Source organism: Tamandua tetradactyla, chromosome 3, assembly GCF_023851605.1.
Source record: "Tamandua tetradactyla isolate mTamTet1 chromosome 3, mTamTet1.pri, whole genome shotgun sequence".
NCBI classification, from domain to species: domain Eukaryota; kingdom Metazoa; phylum Chordata; class Mammalia; order Pilosa; family Myrmecophagidae; genus Tamandua; species Tamandua tetradactyla.
The window spans coordinates 128745415-128763077 of NC_135329.1; the positions used below are offsets into that span (position 1 = coordinate 128745415).

A 17663-nucleotide genomic window follows, 5' to 3' on the forward strand; every position below is an offset into this window, starting at 1 on the left:
CATTTGTGCTCCAGAGTTTCACTACGTGATCAGACTGTAGCAAATCTCCAGAGACCACCCCCTTGCTTAGCTATTTTTCCTTGCCCTATTCCTGCTTCCCTCAATCCCCTTCTCCTGAAGAGCATCTTCCAATAAATAACATGTTCCAGGAATTTCTATTGTGGTTTTCCTTCTACAGAACCTAACCTAGGATAATCTACGAGCAATCTTTACCATAATTTTCAAAAAAAAATCTAAATCCTTTGGTAAATGAAGAATTACTTTGAAACTAATTATTTTGATGATATTTCATACTAAGTTGTGGTACTAGATTGTGGCTGTTCTCAAAATGAAAGTGCAAATAGCAAACATTTATTAAAATGCTTTTTGAATAGAAGCACACATTAAGCAATGTATATTGCTATAAATAAATATATCAGCAGGAGAATTTGTGGCACTCAGTGCATTTTTAAACATTGCGTGAATGTATTAATTAGGTGCCATTTTAGTGACAACATTGAAGCCAAGAAACCACTTAAACATATGAAATGATGGTATAACATTAAAATCAGATATTTCAAAGCAAGTACACTGTGACTAGCGATCACATCCATTTTGCCCTTCTTGTTGATTTTAGGAGCCTCACATCCCAACAGCTTTTTCCAATTACCACAATTATACTAACTGGAAGTTATTTTTCTAGAACATGAAGAATCAAAATGACAAACATATTTAAAAGAAATATGTAAATACCCACAATATTAATATTTTTAGATTATTTAGAGCACTTTCCAGAGCTGTAGGCTTAGCCCTGGAGACAAATATTCCCATCGGTAATACTAATAGCACAGTCATACATCTTCATTAGAAATGCTGCTCATGAGGCAACAAAATCCCATCAACATAGTTATATTGAACCTCATGGATAGTAAAAATCTAAGAAGACTATTCAAATAAAATAATCTCTTTACAAGGACAAAGTAGCCATTTCCTAGAAACATGATCTTTTGACCTCTACAATAAAATTAAATTCAATGTATCTGCATTTCTAAATTCAAATCTGATTTTTATCTTTATTAATCAATCATTCATCTTTTCATTATACAGAAAAATTTACCTAAAATAGCTGAATAACTTTCCCTTACAAATTTCTTGTCTAATTTCACTGTTTGCTGATGATTATGACAGAATTATCTAAGTTGAACAGATACTGAAAAATATTCTGATTTCTTAACATACTTTCTGAATGTTAACAATGACTATAATTTTAAAGAAAACTTTAAAATCATGTCATACTTTTGCAATTTTTAAATATCATCAGGCAAAAGATCCATGGCAGGGCTCTGCAATTTCTGTTTCTTTTTTGTCCATCCAAATTTTCTCATTTAAAATGCTTTACAACTTTCAGCATTATCATAACACACCAAGATTTTACATTTTGAAGGTTTATTAAGCACTTCTAACACACAGGGAAATTTACAAATTACCTTCCAACTCCCATTCCTTGTCCCTAAACACTGAAGCCCATAAATAGTCTATCATTATGATTTCTCAGGAAATGAGATAAAACAGGTAATTCAGAAAAGAAAGATGATGGAACAGTGAAAATTCAACCTTACCACAGGTAAATGTCTCCCTCAGTGCTACTTGTTTGAATCATTTCAAAGATCCTAAATCTACTTGAAGTTAATTTAGCTACCAGTTATCATCAGAGTCCTATTTAAACCACTTCTCTTAGGTTTGGTTTCATGACACCAAAATACCTTTGGATAGAAGGTAACAGTGGCAAACAAGATACGTAAGGATAGCAGTAGTATTTTAACAATGGAAATAAGTCTATGAAATTGAACACTGTTTACAAACTGAGAGCTGTTTTATACTTTATCAGAGTGAAGGAAGCTTTTCAAACAAAAATGGTAATTAGTGCCTCTTGAAGTCAGTTGATAAGCATCTGATGACTGCCTTGAAATTGGCAAATAACCATATAGTGGATCTGGCCAAAGGAAAAACTCTTGTCTCTTAAAGTGTACAGTGTCAGGAAACACCTTGTGCTCCTCCACTAAGAAGCAGGATTACAGTAACCCATTGATGAATTAATATGGATAAACATACCTCTGACACAATCCCCTTGTCTGACTAAATCAAAATCCCCTCTGATTTACAGAGGGTCTGACCCTCTGTAAATACAACTCTACTTTTCAATGCTGTGTTCCTGAGCCAGACCCATCCAAAGCCCCAAGTTAATCAGTCTGGTTCCTAAAATTCTCATCTCACCCATTGTCCAAATATAAATCCATATTTAATTTTCAGATTGAATTACACAGGGAAATCCCTGGCCCCAGACCCATTTCTGAGCGGCAGAATGTGTTCTTTGGATTTTGTTGGTTATGTGCATTCTCTTTCCCTGGAGATCATTCCTGTTTACCAGTTCTCACTTCAAGAGTTACCAGGCTCCACCAAGTCTGGCTACTGAGCAGAAACCTGACAACCTTGATAAAATGGGCTCTCAAGAACATGTACAAAATCCATTGGATTGTAGAAGAATAAAAAAATATCCCACAGAGTAAAGCCAGAATTTGCATCCAAGGTCTCATTCTTCTGAAAGGTAGACAGTAAAATGAAAATATGACAGTGTTCTAAAAGTGATGATTCCAGAATTTCTTATAGAAGGCATAAGGAATGAGTTGGAAGAGGTTAGGGGACTTATTTGGAAGTTGCATTTTCATAGCAAGTACATTGTTTTTATTTAGATTTCTTTTTAGGATGCTTGTAAAGAAAGTTCAATTTTTACTTGGAATGTATGTGTTTTGTTTTTGGTAGAGTATCTGGGGTGATGACAAGCCTCCTAAACCACCCTTTGTTACCTATGTCCACGACTAGTTTCAAGAGGTGATATAATTCCTAATGACAGTTGGGGATAATATGATTGAAATTAAAATGCCTGTTAAAAGTAACATTGTATGATTTAAATATTGAATAAAAAAGTATTTGCAAAGTCCCCTTTGGGGAATGGTGAGAAAGGGGGTATATTCAACTTCCCCAAATTGAATTCTTGACATTCTCATAAGCAGTGTAGACAACCAAAGCTATAGGCTGAGCCCCCAGTCTTGGAATTTGTTCATATGAAACTTAATCCCACAAAGGATAGGTCAAGTTCACTTAAAATTAAGCATAAGAGTCACCCCAAAAGAACCTCTTTTGTTGTTCAGATGTGGCCTCTCTCTCCAGCCAACACAACAAGCAAAATCACCACCCTTCCCCTGTCTACGTGGGACATGACTCCCAGGGGTGTGGACCTTCCTGGCAACGTGGGACAAAAATCCTAGAATGAGCTGAGACTCAGCATCAAAGGATTGAGAAAAACTCTAGAATGAGCTGAGACCCAGCATCAAGGGATTGAGAAAAACTTCTCGACCAAACGGGGGAGGAATGAAATGAGACAAAGTGTCAATGGCTGAGAGATTCCAAACAGAGTCGAGAGGTTATCCTGGAGGTTATTCTTATGCATTAAGAAGATATCACCTTTCTATTCAAGATGTAATGGAGAGACTGGAGGGAACTGCCTGAAAACGTAGAGCTGTGTTCCAGGAGCCACGTTTCTTGAAGATGATTGTATAATGATATAGCTTTCACAATGTGACTGTGTGATTGTGAAAACTTTGTGTCTGATGCTCCTTTTATCTACCTTGTCAACAGATGGGTAGAACATATGGAATAAAAATAAATAATAGGGGGAACAAATGTTAAAATAAATTTAGTTTGAAATGGTAGTGAACAATGAAAGGGAGGGGTAAGGGGTATGGTATGTATAAATTTTTTTCTGTTTTCATTTTATTTCTTTTTCTGAATAGGTGCAAATGTTCCCAGAAATGATCATGATGATGAATATGCAACTATGTGATGATATTGTAAATTACTGATTATATATGTAGAACGGAATGATCAAAATAAGAATGTTTGAGTTTGTTTGGTGTTTTTCGGTATTTAAAAAATTTTTTTTAATTAAAAAAAAAGTAACATTGTAAGGCTCAACCACTCCATATGCTAGATTTTAAATCATTATATTCATCATAAGAAGTGTAAGGAAAAGGTACTTATAGCAGATATTACCACTATCCTTGCCTTCTGCCCATCATAATCCTGATTTTAGGCAGGATCAACCATCCTCCATTGGCACCCTGTTTCGAGAAGGGTAGGCCCCAGCTCCCACCCTGGAAGTGAATCTTAGTTTACTTTCAGCCATTTACAAGTGTTCTCTTCCTCTACCCAGTGTTTGGCATAGGCATTGGTAAGAGACCCAATTCTGGCCCATAAAATGTAAGAAGTCTTCTGGGGCAAAGGTGTTCTAGTTCTTAAAAAAGAGTTCCAACATGAAAAGTTCCTTTTCTGCTTCTGGATGTTGTTAGGTGGAACACCTGGCAGGAAGTAACCTACCCCACAGGAAGGCAGGGCAAGAGAGTACAGAAAACTAGACTACACTGTTCTTGGACTTCTCTACCTTTCAAGTTCTTGTTAAGTAAGATAAGAAATGTCTTGATTGTTCAAGTTACTTTGAGTATTCTGTTACTTAACAGCTAAAGACATCTTAACTGATAGCTAACTGAAGAGAAGAAAAATGACTCTTAAGTGGTAACATCCTAATATTGCTTTGGAAGGAAAATACTACGAAGGGATGCAGAGATAAAAGAGATGCAGATCAACTATGGCCAGATACCAGTATTAAAGTAATTCTCCTCAGCTGACTAGGGAAAGATAGCTGTTAGACACCAAAGGCCATTTTTAAGAAGAAAATGAAATAACAACAAAAATACTTCGAATTCGAATAAGTAGAATCAGTGAAGAAAGAGTACCTGCAAATATATTATTTTCTCTAATTTTGACCAAAAATTCCTTATATTGAGCCAAAATCTGCCTACACGTCACCATTTTATTCTTCACTTCATGAATGGACATTGTTAGGGGCAAAAACATTCTTAAGTGCAATAGCATTGAAAATGTTTGCCTTGTTTTGACTTTGTAAGTCAGTCTTTATTTCTTAAAACAGAAATAAACAAACTGGCCTGCTTCTTTGGGATGGTATTAGGAAAATTTAATTAACCTTCATGAGGCCTTCTGAAATTCTAATTGCTGCATGAAAATGCTATATCACCTCAAGCAAACTGCCAACAATCATTAAGAAATTATAATAGATTAGAAGAGTGATGGTTCTTTTTCTCAGTTTGCTACTTTTTAGACATTAACAATATGGTTAGGTTTTCTTTATAGAGCAAATAAACATAAACCTGTGACTGCAGTAAATATGATTTCTTACATTACTGGTTCTCCATAGTGTCCATTCTATTGATATAATTTCCTCCAAAAGGTATGATTTGCCTGTAGTTTTAAGGAGCAGAGGAAATTTGTTATGAACAATTGATTTGATATATAAAATAGGCATTATAATTCTTCTCATGTCAAAACTTGACAATCTTCTCCATAAAAACCTTAATGTTGACTTTGCTTATTTGCTTTTAGCTATACATATTATTTTAATAACAAATTCTATAGACATTATCCAGATTTTTATAAAACGCCAATTGTCCTAAAAAAAATCTTTCAAGGTACTGTTTCACTTTCTCCAATCTGATTTACTCAAGATTAATTTGATTCATATCCATTGAAGGATAGAAACCCCTCATGAATGATTCTGCATTTCATCCTGTAAAATCCAGATTTTTTGAAGTCTCCTAGAGTATTGAAAATGTAATCTCATGTATAGAGACTATACAGTGTACCTATACTGTAACTATCTGAAGCAATTTATTCAAGAAGGCAAGTATAGCCTGCGGTGATAGTAACAAGACTGTTGAACTAAACATATTAGCTACTGTCTAAATAAACTTTTCACAAATACATTTAGCAAACACAACATAGAAATAAGTATTCAGACTGAGTATTAATTACGTAAAGGAAAGCTTTAAGACTAGTTTTTAGAGTATTCTAAAGAATGTGGACCTATTTTTCCATGCGATAAAAGGCATTTCTCAATAGCCAAGAGAATTTAAGGTGTATTTTATTCCCATAGTAAATCCAAAGTAGAGTGAACAAACAACAAATATGGTCTGTGGTCAAGAAAGAGTATTAAGCCATAAAGTAATGAAGTATTCTCAATGGTGATTTATTTTAAGAAAAAGCTGCTAAAGATAAGTGACAAAAATAAAATCATCCTTCACAACAATTATCCTCCAACAATATAAATCCCAAAGCTAGATTGGACAATCCATGTTGGAAAGTGCTGAGAGAAAATGGGAATTGCAGTGACCCAGGATGCTGGTTGAGTGAGTCATCCATCTGATGTGACCAAGTGAACAATGGATGATTAAATAATTATGCTGCTGTTTCTGAGAACTTCTCCCTTTATTAACCACCCTTGATACACAACAAGACCAGACCAGGAATTTGGAATCTGAGTCTGGACATGTCCAGGCATTGGACTTTCAACAGTTCTGAGACTACATTTCCAGAGGAAAATGCTACCTGGAAATTCAGGCTTCCAAAGTTCTAACTTGCTGTGATCTCATCAAGTAAGCTAATGTTAGCTATTTATTCTGCTTTTTCCCTCTCTTTCTTCTCACATGTATTCTCCCAGGAACAGTCACATACACAAGTATTTGTTTATTTCAAACATTTTTAAAAGAAATAATTTGTGAGGCCACTCTATTTCTTGTGTGCTGGCTTCTGATGTAGGATTTTATCTGTTTCATCTTTTTTTTCAATAGAATACATTCACAAGCAGGATTTAGACTATAGTATAACTGCTCAGAGCTATGTTATTGTTCCCCATGCTTAAAATAAAGTCGTTTTTTATCTATTGCTGACTGCTGTACTCTTTGTAGCAGCCAGGGATACTTGTCTCATTTAAGTCGGAAAAAAAAAGTATATTCTTTACTTTGAAACAAAGGAAAAATCACCTTTATTATGAAAATTATGCATAGATTTATTTCCCTTTTGGTAAAATTTTCAATTAAGGACAGTGATAGACCTAAGATGCATAGATTAATAATGAAAAATAAAGAGAAAATGAATAAGACACGTGATATTCACATGATAGCAATACTCAGTGCTCTGATCATCATGTCCAAAAGATGAAGCAAGTGATAAAAAGCCCTAGATACAAGAAGTAATTGTTTCACCTTTCACTTCTTATCCTTTATTCTTGCATTCAGTATACATGGTAAATTAATATCTAATGAAAGAGGAAACTTAATTTAGACACCTGTTTGCAAACTATCAACTTTCTTCAAAAATTGTATCAAAGCTACCAATGTTTTTAGGAAGGGAAAAAAGGTGAAATCTTGTTTAATGCCTTCTAAAGACTGGAAAAGAATTTCAGTGTTTATATTTCAATAATTTAGAAATGTTTCCCACAAAAGCTAAATGAAATCTTTTCATGTATGACACCAAAGTAAAAAACTGTAATAGGAAAGAACAGCATATTTGATTATTTTATAAGCCAAATGAAAGACTGGACAAGCATACTGAAAGAGGTATTTAAAAAGTTTCTGTCCTCAATACATAAAAAGTTCATTTAAATCAATAATCTACACTCCAACATAAAAATAATCAGAGAATATGGTAAGCAATAACCAAAAGGTAGCCAGTAAACATATGGAATAATTTTCAAACTCACTAATAAATAATTCAAATTCATTTCTTCACTTGTAAAATATAACTTTTAATAATATAGAAAACAAAAAAAGATTTTTAAAATTAATAACAAAGTTGTCAAAAATATGAGAAAATGAGCACTCCAAAACTCTCTTGGTGAATGTATAAAACGTTTTCAATTTTCTGGAGGATAATTTGGTAATACTTAGGTACCAAACTGCCCTCCAGACTTTTAATCACTTATCATTATATTTGCCACTTAATATATACTCTTGTACATTAACATCTATGAGAAAGTTTAAAAACTTTTGTTAAATATACCCTATGCTTGGCATAGGACAAAATCACAGTGTACTGCAAGTAACAATTCCATGTGCACGTTTTCCATTGTAATCAACTAATAGAGCTGATCAGAGGAAGAGGAACTTCATATCCTGAAACAAAAATTCATATTTGAAAACAATTTCTAACCTGAGCAGTAAAGGGGTCAATGAGAAACGCATTTTCAAAATGTTTAACCTTGTAAAATCTTAAAACCTATTATTTCAGAGAAATTATTTTGGAACATATTATCTCCATTAACAAATAGTCAATCTAAACATTTACTGATTGACTGTATTCCACTTACATAGTAACTGTGAAACAACAAACCAGAAATTATAGCAATCCCTAATAAAAATTAAATTAGCTGCAAAAACCTATAGGATTCAAGTTATTTTATCACCACCTGTATGTGTCTTCTAACTGCAGATCAACATCTTGAAGCTTCTTTTGATATTTCTCTGTAAGGTTCCAGAACTCATTAAGGATTGAAGATTTCAGATCAGGGTATGGGCATTCCAAAGTTTCTAATTCTATGGGCAGTTTCCTAAGAGGGTTACTTTTTCCTTCTGAAAAATGACCTTGTATCTGAAAAAAATATATATGATTAATTTATTTAACATAATTGACAATTTAATAAATTAATTACTATCAGCACCACACTTACTTTCATACTCCAGTCTGAAAGATCATTTTCTAGTTTCTGTTGCTCTAGGTTGAGTCTTTCAAAAATGGCTTTCAGTTGTTTCTTCACAAAGTCAACCTATAAGATATTTTGAACAACCTTTATATGGTACAAATTATTGCACTTCAACAAGTTTGAATGAAATATAAACACAAAATAAATATCTTAAAAGCACAGGAATCATTCTTAAAATCCAATAAAGGTTGAAAAATTAGATTAAAAAATTAGATTAGAAAATTTATTGAAAGGACCTCTGGAAGAGAGTTCAAGAGATGGCCACTGCCAGATGGTGCTCACTAGATAGGTGCCTCCAGTGGGGCTTCCAGATGGCTAATCCAAAAATGGGCCTGGGAAGCACAAGTCCATAGCCTTTCAGCACCCAATTTGAATTTTGTTTGTCATAAGGCAGGGAGCTGATCAGATTGTCTCTGCTGCGATCACCCCTTCCTTCCCTTGCATCCTTGCCTTGAATCTCCAGGTATACTGCTGGGCATTGATCTTTTTGGTTGTCTGTTTGTTTTATTTTATATTAGAGAAGTTGTAGTTTTATAGAAAAATCATAGAGAATATACAGAGTTCCATAACCACATCACACAGTGTTCCTTATTAATACTTTGCATTAGTGTGGTACGTTTATTACAATTGGCTAAACAATATCACTATAATTATACTATTAACTACAGTCTATAGTTTACATTAGGGTTCATGTTAATGTTGTATGTTCCAATGGGATTTTTGAAATTTTTTATTCTAGTAATACATATACAACCTAAAATCTCTCCTTTTAACCACATTCAAATATATAATTCAGTGATGTTAATTACATTCATAATGCTGTTCTACTATCATCACCATCAACTATCAAAACTTTTCCATCACCCCTGACAGAAATTATGTACCTATTAAGCATCAACTTCCCATTTCTTAAACACATCTTGGCCCCTGGTAACCTGAATTCCAGTTTCTGACTCTGAATTTGAGACAGAGTCTCAAATTATTATTTTTATTATTATTTCATACAGCTATTATTTCGTATCAGTGAGGTCATACAACATTTGGCTTTTGTATCTGGCTTAGTTCACTCAACATGACATCTTCAAGGTTCACCCGTGTTGTCACATGTATCACAACTTCATTCCATTTATGGCTGAATAATGGTCCATTGTACACATATACCACATTTTGTTTATCCATTCATCTGTTGATGGATGCTTGGGTTGCTTATATCTTTTGGCAAATGTGAATAATGCTGTTATGAACTTGGTGTGCAAATATCTGTTCAAGTCCCTAATTTCAATTCTTTCAGGTATATACCTAGAAGTCCAATTGCTGGGTTATATGGTAATTCTATACTTGACTTACTAAGGAACTACCAAACTATCTTCCACAGCAGCTGCACTATTTTACATTTTCACCAACATTCTCACTTCCTAACTCCTGTACTTTAGCTTTTTTTAAATAGTAGCCATTCTAGTGGGTATGAAATGGTATTCATTGTAATTTTGACTAGCATTTTCCTGAAGGCTAATGAAGTTGAGCATCTTTTCATGTGCTTTTTGGCCGTTTGTAAATGTAAATCGTCATTAGAGAAATATCTATTCAAGTTCTTGTCCATTTTTAAATTGGGTTATTTGTCTTTTTGTTGTTGGGTTGTAGGGTTTCTTTATACATGATGAATATTAAACCTTTATTGGATGTGTACTTTCCTAATATTTTCTCCTATTCTCTAAGTTGTCTTATTAGTTCCATGATGAAGTTCTTTGATGTGCAAAAGTTTTAAACTTTGATGAAGGCCCATTTATCTATTTTTTTTCTTTTGTGACTCATGCTTTTTGTGTAAAGTTCTAAGAAACCATAGCCAAACACAAGTTCCTGAAGATGCTTCCCTATGTTTTCTTCTAGGAGTTTTTAAGTTTTGGTCCTTATATTTAAGTTTTTGATGCATTTTGAGTTAATTTTAGCATATGGTATGAGGTAGGGGTCCATTTTCATTATTTTGCATATGAATATCCAGTTTCCCAACACTATTTGTTGAAGTGACTATTCTTTCCCATTGTTTTAGTTTGCTAAATCTAGCAGAATCCAATATACCAGAAATTGGCTGGCTTTTATAAAGGGGGTTTATTAAGTTACAAGTTTACAATTCTAATGCCTTAAAATGTCCAAACTAAACATCCAGAGAGAGATATCTTGACTCAAGAAAGGCCCATGTTTCTCAGATGGGAGGACATGTGGCTGGTGTCTGCATCCTCTCCCAGTTCCTGGTTTCCAATACTCTCAGCTACTGTGGACCCTTCTTGCTTCTGGCTTGCTTAGAATCTCATGGGAAGGCACATGGTGAAATCTGCTGGGCTCTGCATCTCCAAACATCCATGTCTAGGCATCTACTCCCTCTGTCAGCACTGTAAGCATAGCCTTCAGCACTCCAATCATCTCCAAATGTCTGCGTCTATGTCACTTCTGGTTCCTATCTAGCTTCTGCTGGCTCTCTCAGCTCCTGGTGTCTCCTGGGGCTTCTGCATTTCTAAACGTCTGTCTCTGTCAACTCTGAAGCACTAAGGTTTCTCCAAAATGTTTTCCTTTTTAAAGGACTCCAGTAAACTAATCAAGACCCACCTTGAACGGGCAGAGTCACATCTCTACCTAATCAAAAGGTCTCACACAAAATTGGGTGTGTCACATATCCATGGAAACAATCCAATCAACGTTTCCATCCTATAGTTTGGATCAGGATTAAGAGAACATGGATTTTCTGGGGTACATAAAAATTTCAAACTAGCACAGGACTATTCCTTCTCCATTGAGTGGACTTGGTACTCCTGTCAAAAATCGATTGGTCATTTATGTGAGGGATTATTTCTGAACTCTCAATTCAATTCCATTTGTCTATATGGAATTCCATTGATCTATATGTCTGTCCCTGTGCCGGTGCTATGTAGATTTGTAATAACTTTAAAAATCAGGAAATGTGAGTCCTCCAACTATTTTCTTTTTCAAGATGGCTTTCGCTATTTAGGGCCCCTTATAATTCCTTATGAAATTTGATGACTAGCTTTTCCATTTTTGCAAAGAAGGCTGTTGGAATTTTGACTGGGATTGTGTTGAACCTATAAATTGCTTTGGATAGAATTAACATCTTAACAATATTTAGTCATCCAATCCATGAACATGGAATACCCTTCCATTTATTTAGGTCTTCTTTGATTTCTTTTAGCAATGTTTTGTAATTTTCTGTGTACAAGTCTGTTACATCCTTGGTGAAATTTATTCCTAGGTGTTTGATTATTTTAGTTGCTTGGGCATTGGTTTTGTAGTTTTTATACCTAGCACCACTATGCTCAGGGAGCTTACACTCTAGTTAGGGGAGGCAGTCAATTTACTTAGATAAAAATACGTAAGTACCAGGAAGATTGTTAAAAACAAGGTGATGTGATAGGAAATAACTGTGGTTTCTCTTACGTGGGTGGTTAGGACAGGCCTGGATGTTTAAGAAGAGGCCATTAAAGCTGAGACCTAACTGACCTAGGTTTCCTCCATTAATAGGACAGAGGAAACAGCCAATGCAAAAGCCGTGAAACAGTAATGAGCCTGGCATGTATGAGGAATACAAAGAATGCCAGCACCAGTGGTTCTGAGCTCTTGTGGGGAGGGGGCATGTTTATCATGTAGAAGATGAGATTGAAGAACTGGGGAGGGGGGACTGTTGTATAGGGAGTATCTGTGGGCCAGCAGGAACCCCTAAGGAACTATAGCAGGAGGATGACTTGATCTGATTTACATTTTGCAAAGAATGCATTGGGAGGAAGTGTAAGATTGAAAGTAGGGAGAGCAGATATGAGCCCACTGTAACATTCCAGGTGAGGGGTATGGGTGCTTGGAGAGATTAGGGGATATATTTAAGATATTGAGAAGGCAGAATTTGCTGTACCTTCTATTTAAATATACGAGACACACATGTTTCTTTTCTATTGAAAACCATTCTAACTGGGACAAAAATGAAATATTACATTTTCAAAAATAAAAGTAACATACTGACCTCTTCCAGTACTTTCACTGAGTCAAACTCAATTTGAGGGTTTGAATGCTGTCTGTATTTCAGATCTGCTCTCAACTGCTGAATAGGATATACCACATTTTTAAGATAGGTGCACCATTGTTCTGATAATTCTTGTTCTATGGTGAAACAAAAGTGAATCAAGGAAACCAATCAGTATTTTAACTTTCTCCAAGAACAGATAATCAGAGTATAATTATATTTTGGAGTTCCTTTGGAAAGAAACAAATAGCACTTAATACTAAAAAATGTGTTCTTCCAAACAAACCTCTTCGCCCTTTAAATACAGGATGGGAAAACTCACCAAAACTTGTAAGGTCAGAAAGATATTCATTTCCAATGTTTTCTTCATTGAGAAAGAATTTTATTTCAGATTCCATTTTACATCTGAAATACACATTATCTTAATCAATTTTTTTATAGCCATGAATATATATATATTTGTTTTAAAAATAACTAGTAGAAATAATCACTCTTGTGTGGTTTTGTTCATCCGTTCATTTATTCGAATCATGTGGTAAATTCCAACAATATTAAAATTGTATAAAATTATAAAATTTCAACAATAACAACACTTCAATGCTATAATTATTTTAATTTTGTTTATTATTTTCTAGCCATTACTACACATGCATGTGTATTATACATGGTTGTAATTATAGCATACTTTAGCATTTCATATTGTTTTTCTTCTTAAAACTAATATTTTTAGATATTCCTAATAATTTTCATAATTATCATTTTAATTGCAGACTAGTATTATATCTTACATGTGTGACATCATCTTCTAAAGCAATTCACTTATGTGTAGTTGGGGTTTTGCTCATGTTTATATGTTAGGGGGAGAGATGCTTTTACAGATGATATTGCCTGGTCAATTTTTCCAGCATGTAGTTTTTGCCAGGAGTATTTTGAAGTTATAATTTGAAACTATTACCTGAAGGATGGGTGCATACTAGTGGAGTCACACCAGAAGTTATTTCAAGAATGATCTGTTTAACCAAAAACATAGCACTTAAAAGGAAAGGAAGAAGTAAAACTTTCCCTCTTGCAGAAGATATGATCTTACATACAGAAAATTCCCAAAAATCCTCAACAAAGCTCCTAGAGCTAATAAATAATTTCATCAAACTGGTGGGATGCAAAATCAATACTCAAAAATGAGTAGCGAGTCTTCTAGGACATTATATGAGATTCTACAAAGGTTCTGTACACTAGGATAGCTTTCAAGAAACCTACAACCTCCAGATGGATCCACGGACCAGATAGTCCTGAAATACAGAGAGAACAGCCTCTCTAGAACTTCGACGAGTGCCATCCCCCATCCTGTATTAACAATGACCCCTTCCAACATGAAAAACTTAGAATGGGCATACCCCAAATACCCTTAAAGAGTGGGAGAAAGATCAAAGGTGATAGTGGAGTTATACAGAGAAAGTAGGGTTTAACAAATGAGTATGATTGCTGAATCATCACATTGATATTTCTTTTAATCTTCAGTATCTTAAAGCAGCTAGAAGTAAAAACCTAAAATTGTAGAATTGTAACCCATATCGAACTCTGAAGTCTGTTCTATAACATATATACAAAAAAAAGTCATTTGGCCAAATGCACAGCTATATGATTGAACATTTTGGATGATTACATGGTATGTAGATATATAATATATATCAATAAAAAATAAATAATTACAAAAGAAGATCAAAGGAGAAGGTGGAATTATAAGAGAAGATAGGATTTAACAAATGAGTATGACTCCTGAAAGATTTTATTGATATTTCTTTTAGTCTCCAGTGTCTTGGGGCAGCCAAAAGGAAAAAACTAAAATTGTGAAACCGTAACCCATACCGAACTCTGAAATCTGTTCTATAGCTCATTGTTGTGGTGTGCTTTGAAATTTATTGCTTTTTGTGTGTATTATATTTTTGCAACAAAAACAAAATTTTAAATCAATTTAAAAAGAGAAAGTAGCATGTACAATATTATATTTTTTGTAAATAAATCCCCAGGCAGAATTATTGCAAAAAAAATGAGTAGTAATTCTATACATAAGCAATGAAAAATTGGAAGCAGAGATCAAGAAAAAATTCCATTCACAAATAACAACCAAAAAAATCAAATATCGAGGAACAAATCTAACCTAGGATGTAAAGAACTTGCACACAGAAAACCACAAAACATTGCCAAAAGAAATTAAAGAAGACCTAAATAAATGGAAGGACATTCCATGTTCATGGATTGGAAAATTCAATATAGTTAAGATGTCAATTGTATCCAAATTCATTTACAGATTCAACACAATCTCAATCAAAATCCCAACAACCTGCTTTGCAGAAATGGAAAAGCTAATCATCAAAGGTATCTGGGGGATAAGGGGCCCAGAATTTCCAAAAATGTCTTGATACATGTAAAAATGTGGGTGAACCTTGAAGACATTGTGTTGAGTGAAATAAGCCAGAAAAAAAAGGATAAATACTGTATGATCTCATGGAGTTAAACTATAAGAATAAGCAAATTCAAAAAATCAGAAACTAGAGTATAGGTTACTAGTGGACAGGGTGAAGATATGGAATTGGAAGTTAAGGCTTAAAGTGTTCAGGGTTCCCATTTGGAATGATAAAAAGTGTTTTGGTAATGGATGGTGGTAGTGGTAGCACAACATTATGAACACAGTTAACAACTCTGAAATAAATATCTGAATATGATTAAAAAGGGGAAATGTTAGATTGCGTATATAACAATAAATGTTTTTTTAATCCACAGAGCTACTCTACATAAACAGTAAACCATGAACTATAATTAATAATCCAATTATAATAAGATGCTATTATCAAATGTAAAAAACATTCCTACTAATGGAAGGTGTTAATGATTGAGTGATTGAGTAATATATGAGAATCTTATATTTTGGGGATGATTGTTCTGTAAACCCACAATTTCTCTAATGAAGAAAATGATGAATAAATGGGAATATCTGATACCTGACAGAAGTCATCTATGAAAAAGTTACTACTAACGTCATCCTTAATAGTGAAAGATAAAATCTGTTTCCCCTAATATCATGAACAAGGCAAGTATATCTGCTCTCAACACTCATATTCAACATTCTTCTGGAGATCCTATCTATTACAACAAGGCAATAAAAAGAAGAGAACAGGTTTTTTTGTTTTGTTTTTGTTTTGTTTTTTTTTAGAGACACAGTTTTGAATTTGAAAGTAAGAAACAATACTGTTGTTACTTGAATTTTACATGTTTGTGTATGTAAAATATCTGATGGATTAGTTTTTAAAAAGGCTATTAGAACTAATAAGTGAATTTGACAAAGTCAAAAGTTATAAGATCAATTTCTAAAAATCATTTATATTTCTATATAGCAACAAACAAAATTGAAATTTTAAAATGGTACATTGAAAATTGCATCAAGGATATTACTTGATGATATATATAACAAAATATGTGCAAGACATATATACTAAAAACTACAAAACATTGATGGGAAAATCAAAGACCCAAATAAATTGTGATATACACCAAGGTCATGGATTGGAAGATTCAATGTTTTTAAAATGTCAATTTTCCATATATTAGCCTGTAGATTCAATACAAGCCACTCAAAATCCCACATGAGGTTTTTTGTAGAAATTGATAAGCTGATTCTAAAATAATATGGAAGTACAAAGACTTAGAGAAGCCAAAATAATTTTGAAAAATAAGAACAAAATTGAAGGATTTATGTCCCCTGAAATTAAGATGTCCTCGAATGCTAGAATAATTGAATAACTGTGATAATGACAAAAGACATGATGCACAGGTTAACAAAACAGAATAGAGAGCTGAAGGGATACAGATTGTGCAACAGACTGAATATAAAAACTCAGAAATGGACAGCACAATACTACTTAACTGTAATACAGTTATGTTAAAACATTGAATGAAGTTGCATGTGAGAATGATAGAGGGAGGAGAGCTGGGGGCATAAATGAAATAAGAAAGACAGACGATAAAGACTGAGATGGTATAATCTAGGAATGCCTAGAGTGTATAATAATAGTAACTAGATGTACAGATTTTTAAAATGTTTGTGCATGAGGAAGAACAAAGGAATGTCATTACTGCAGGGTGCTGAAAATAGATGGTAATTAATATTTTAAAATGTCACCTTATGTGTGAGACTAAAGCAAAAAATGTTTATTTGGTACAAAATTTATATTTTGACTAGTGCATTTCCTAATATAACTTATGTAGATAGCTTGATTGAACACCATAAGTACTTGGAATCTTGGGTAGGACATGAGCTTTAGTTGGTTTGCCCAGAGTGATGCCCCGATGAATCCCAGAGTGATTCGATCAGTGAGTGGAAAAGTATTTGCAAAGTCCCCTTTGGGGAATGGTGAGAACAGGGAGAAATTCAACTTCCCCAAGTTGAATTCTTGACATTCTCACAAACACTGCGGACAACCAAAGCTATAGGCTGAGCCCCCAGTCTTGGGGTTTGTTCATATGAAACTTAACCCCACAAAGGATAGGTCAAGTCTACTTAAAATTTAGGCCTCAGAGTTACCCCCAAGAAAGCCTCTTTTGTTGCTCAGATGTGGCCTCTCTCTCCAGCCAACACAACAAGCAAACTCACCACCCTCCCCCTGTCTACGTGGGACATGACTTCCAGGGGTGTGGAACTTCCTGGCAACGTGGGACAGAAATCCTGGAATGAGCTGAGACTCAGAATCAAGGGATTGAGAAAAACCCTAGAATGAGCTGAGACTCAGCATCAAGGGATTGAGAAAACCTTCTCGACCAAAAGGGGGAAGAGGGAAATGAGATAAAGTGTCAATGGTTGAGAGATTCCAAACAGAGTCGAGAGGTTATCCTGGAGGTTACTCTTACGCATTAAGCAGATATCACCTTGTTATACAAGAGGTAGTGGAGAGGCTGGAGGGAACAGCCTGAAAATGTAGAGCTCTGTTCCAGTAGCCATGT

At 34.2% G+C, this 17663-nt stretch overlaps 1 protein-coding gene across 9 annotated transcripts in view; it reads right to left on the bottom strand.

Moving 5' to 3' along the window:
- CCDC148 (coiled-coil domain containing 148) overlaps nucleotides 1-17663 on the bottom strand; it is a 354676-nt gene that overhangs the window by 219786 nt on the left and 117227 nt on the right. For 7 of the 9 annotated variants that reach the window (XR_013172775.1, XM_077153903.1, XM_077153902.1 and 4 more), the window contains 4 exons: nucleotides 12991-13073; nucleotides 12669-12805; nucleotides 8615-8710; nucleotides 8351-8535 (listed from right to left, as the gene is read on the bottom strand). Coding sequence is in view for 8 of the 9 variants with exons in the window: in XM_077153903.1 (XP_077010018.1) it covers nucleotides 8351-8535; nucleotides 8615-8710; nucleotides 12669-12805; nucleotides 12991-13073 (501 nt within the window). In the remaining variant the exon portion in view is untranslated. Of the gene's footprint in view, nucleotides 1-7863; nucleotides 8061-8350; nucleotides 8536-8614; nucleotides 8711-12668; nucleotides 12806-12990; nucleotides 13074-17663 lie in introns of those variants that run through there. The other 2 variants (XM_077153907.1, XM_077153901.1) reach the window with 2 other exon arrangements.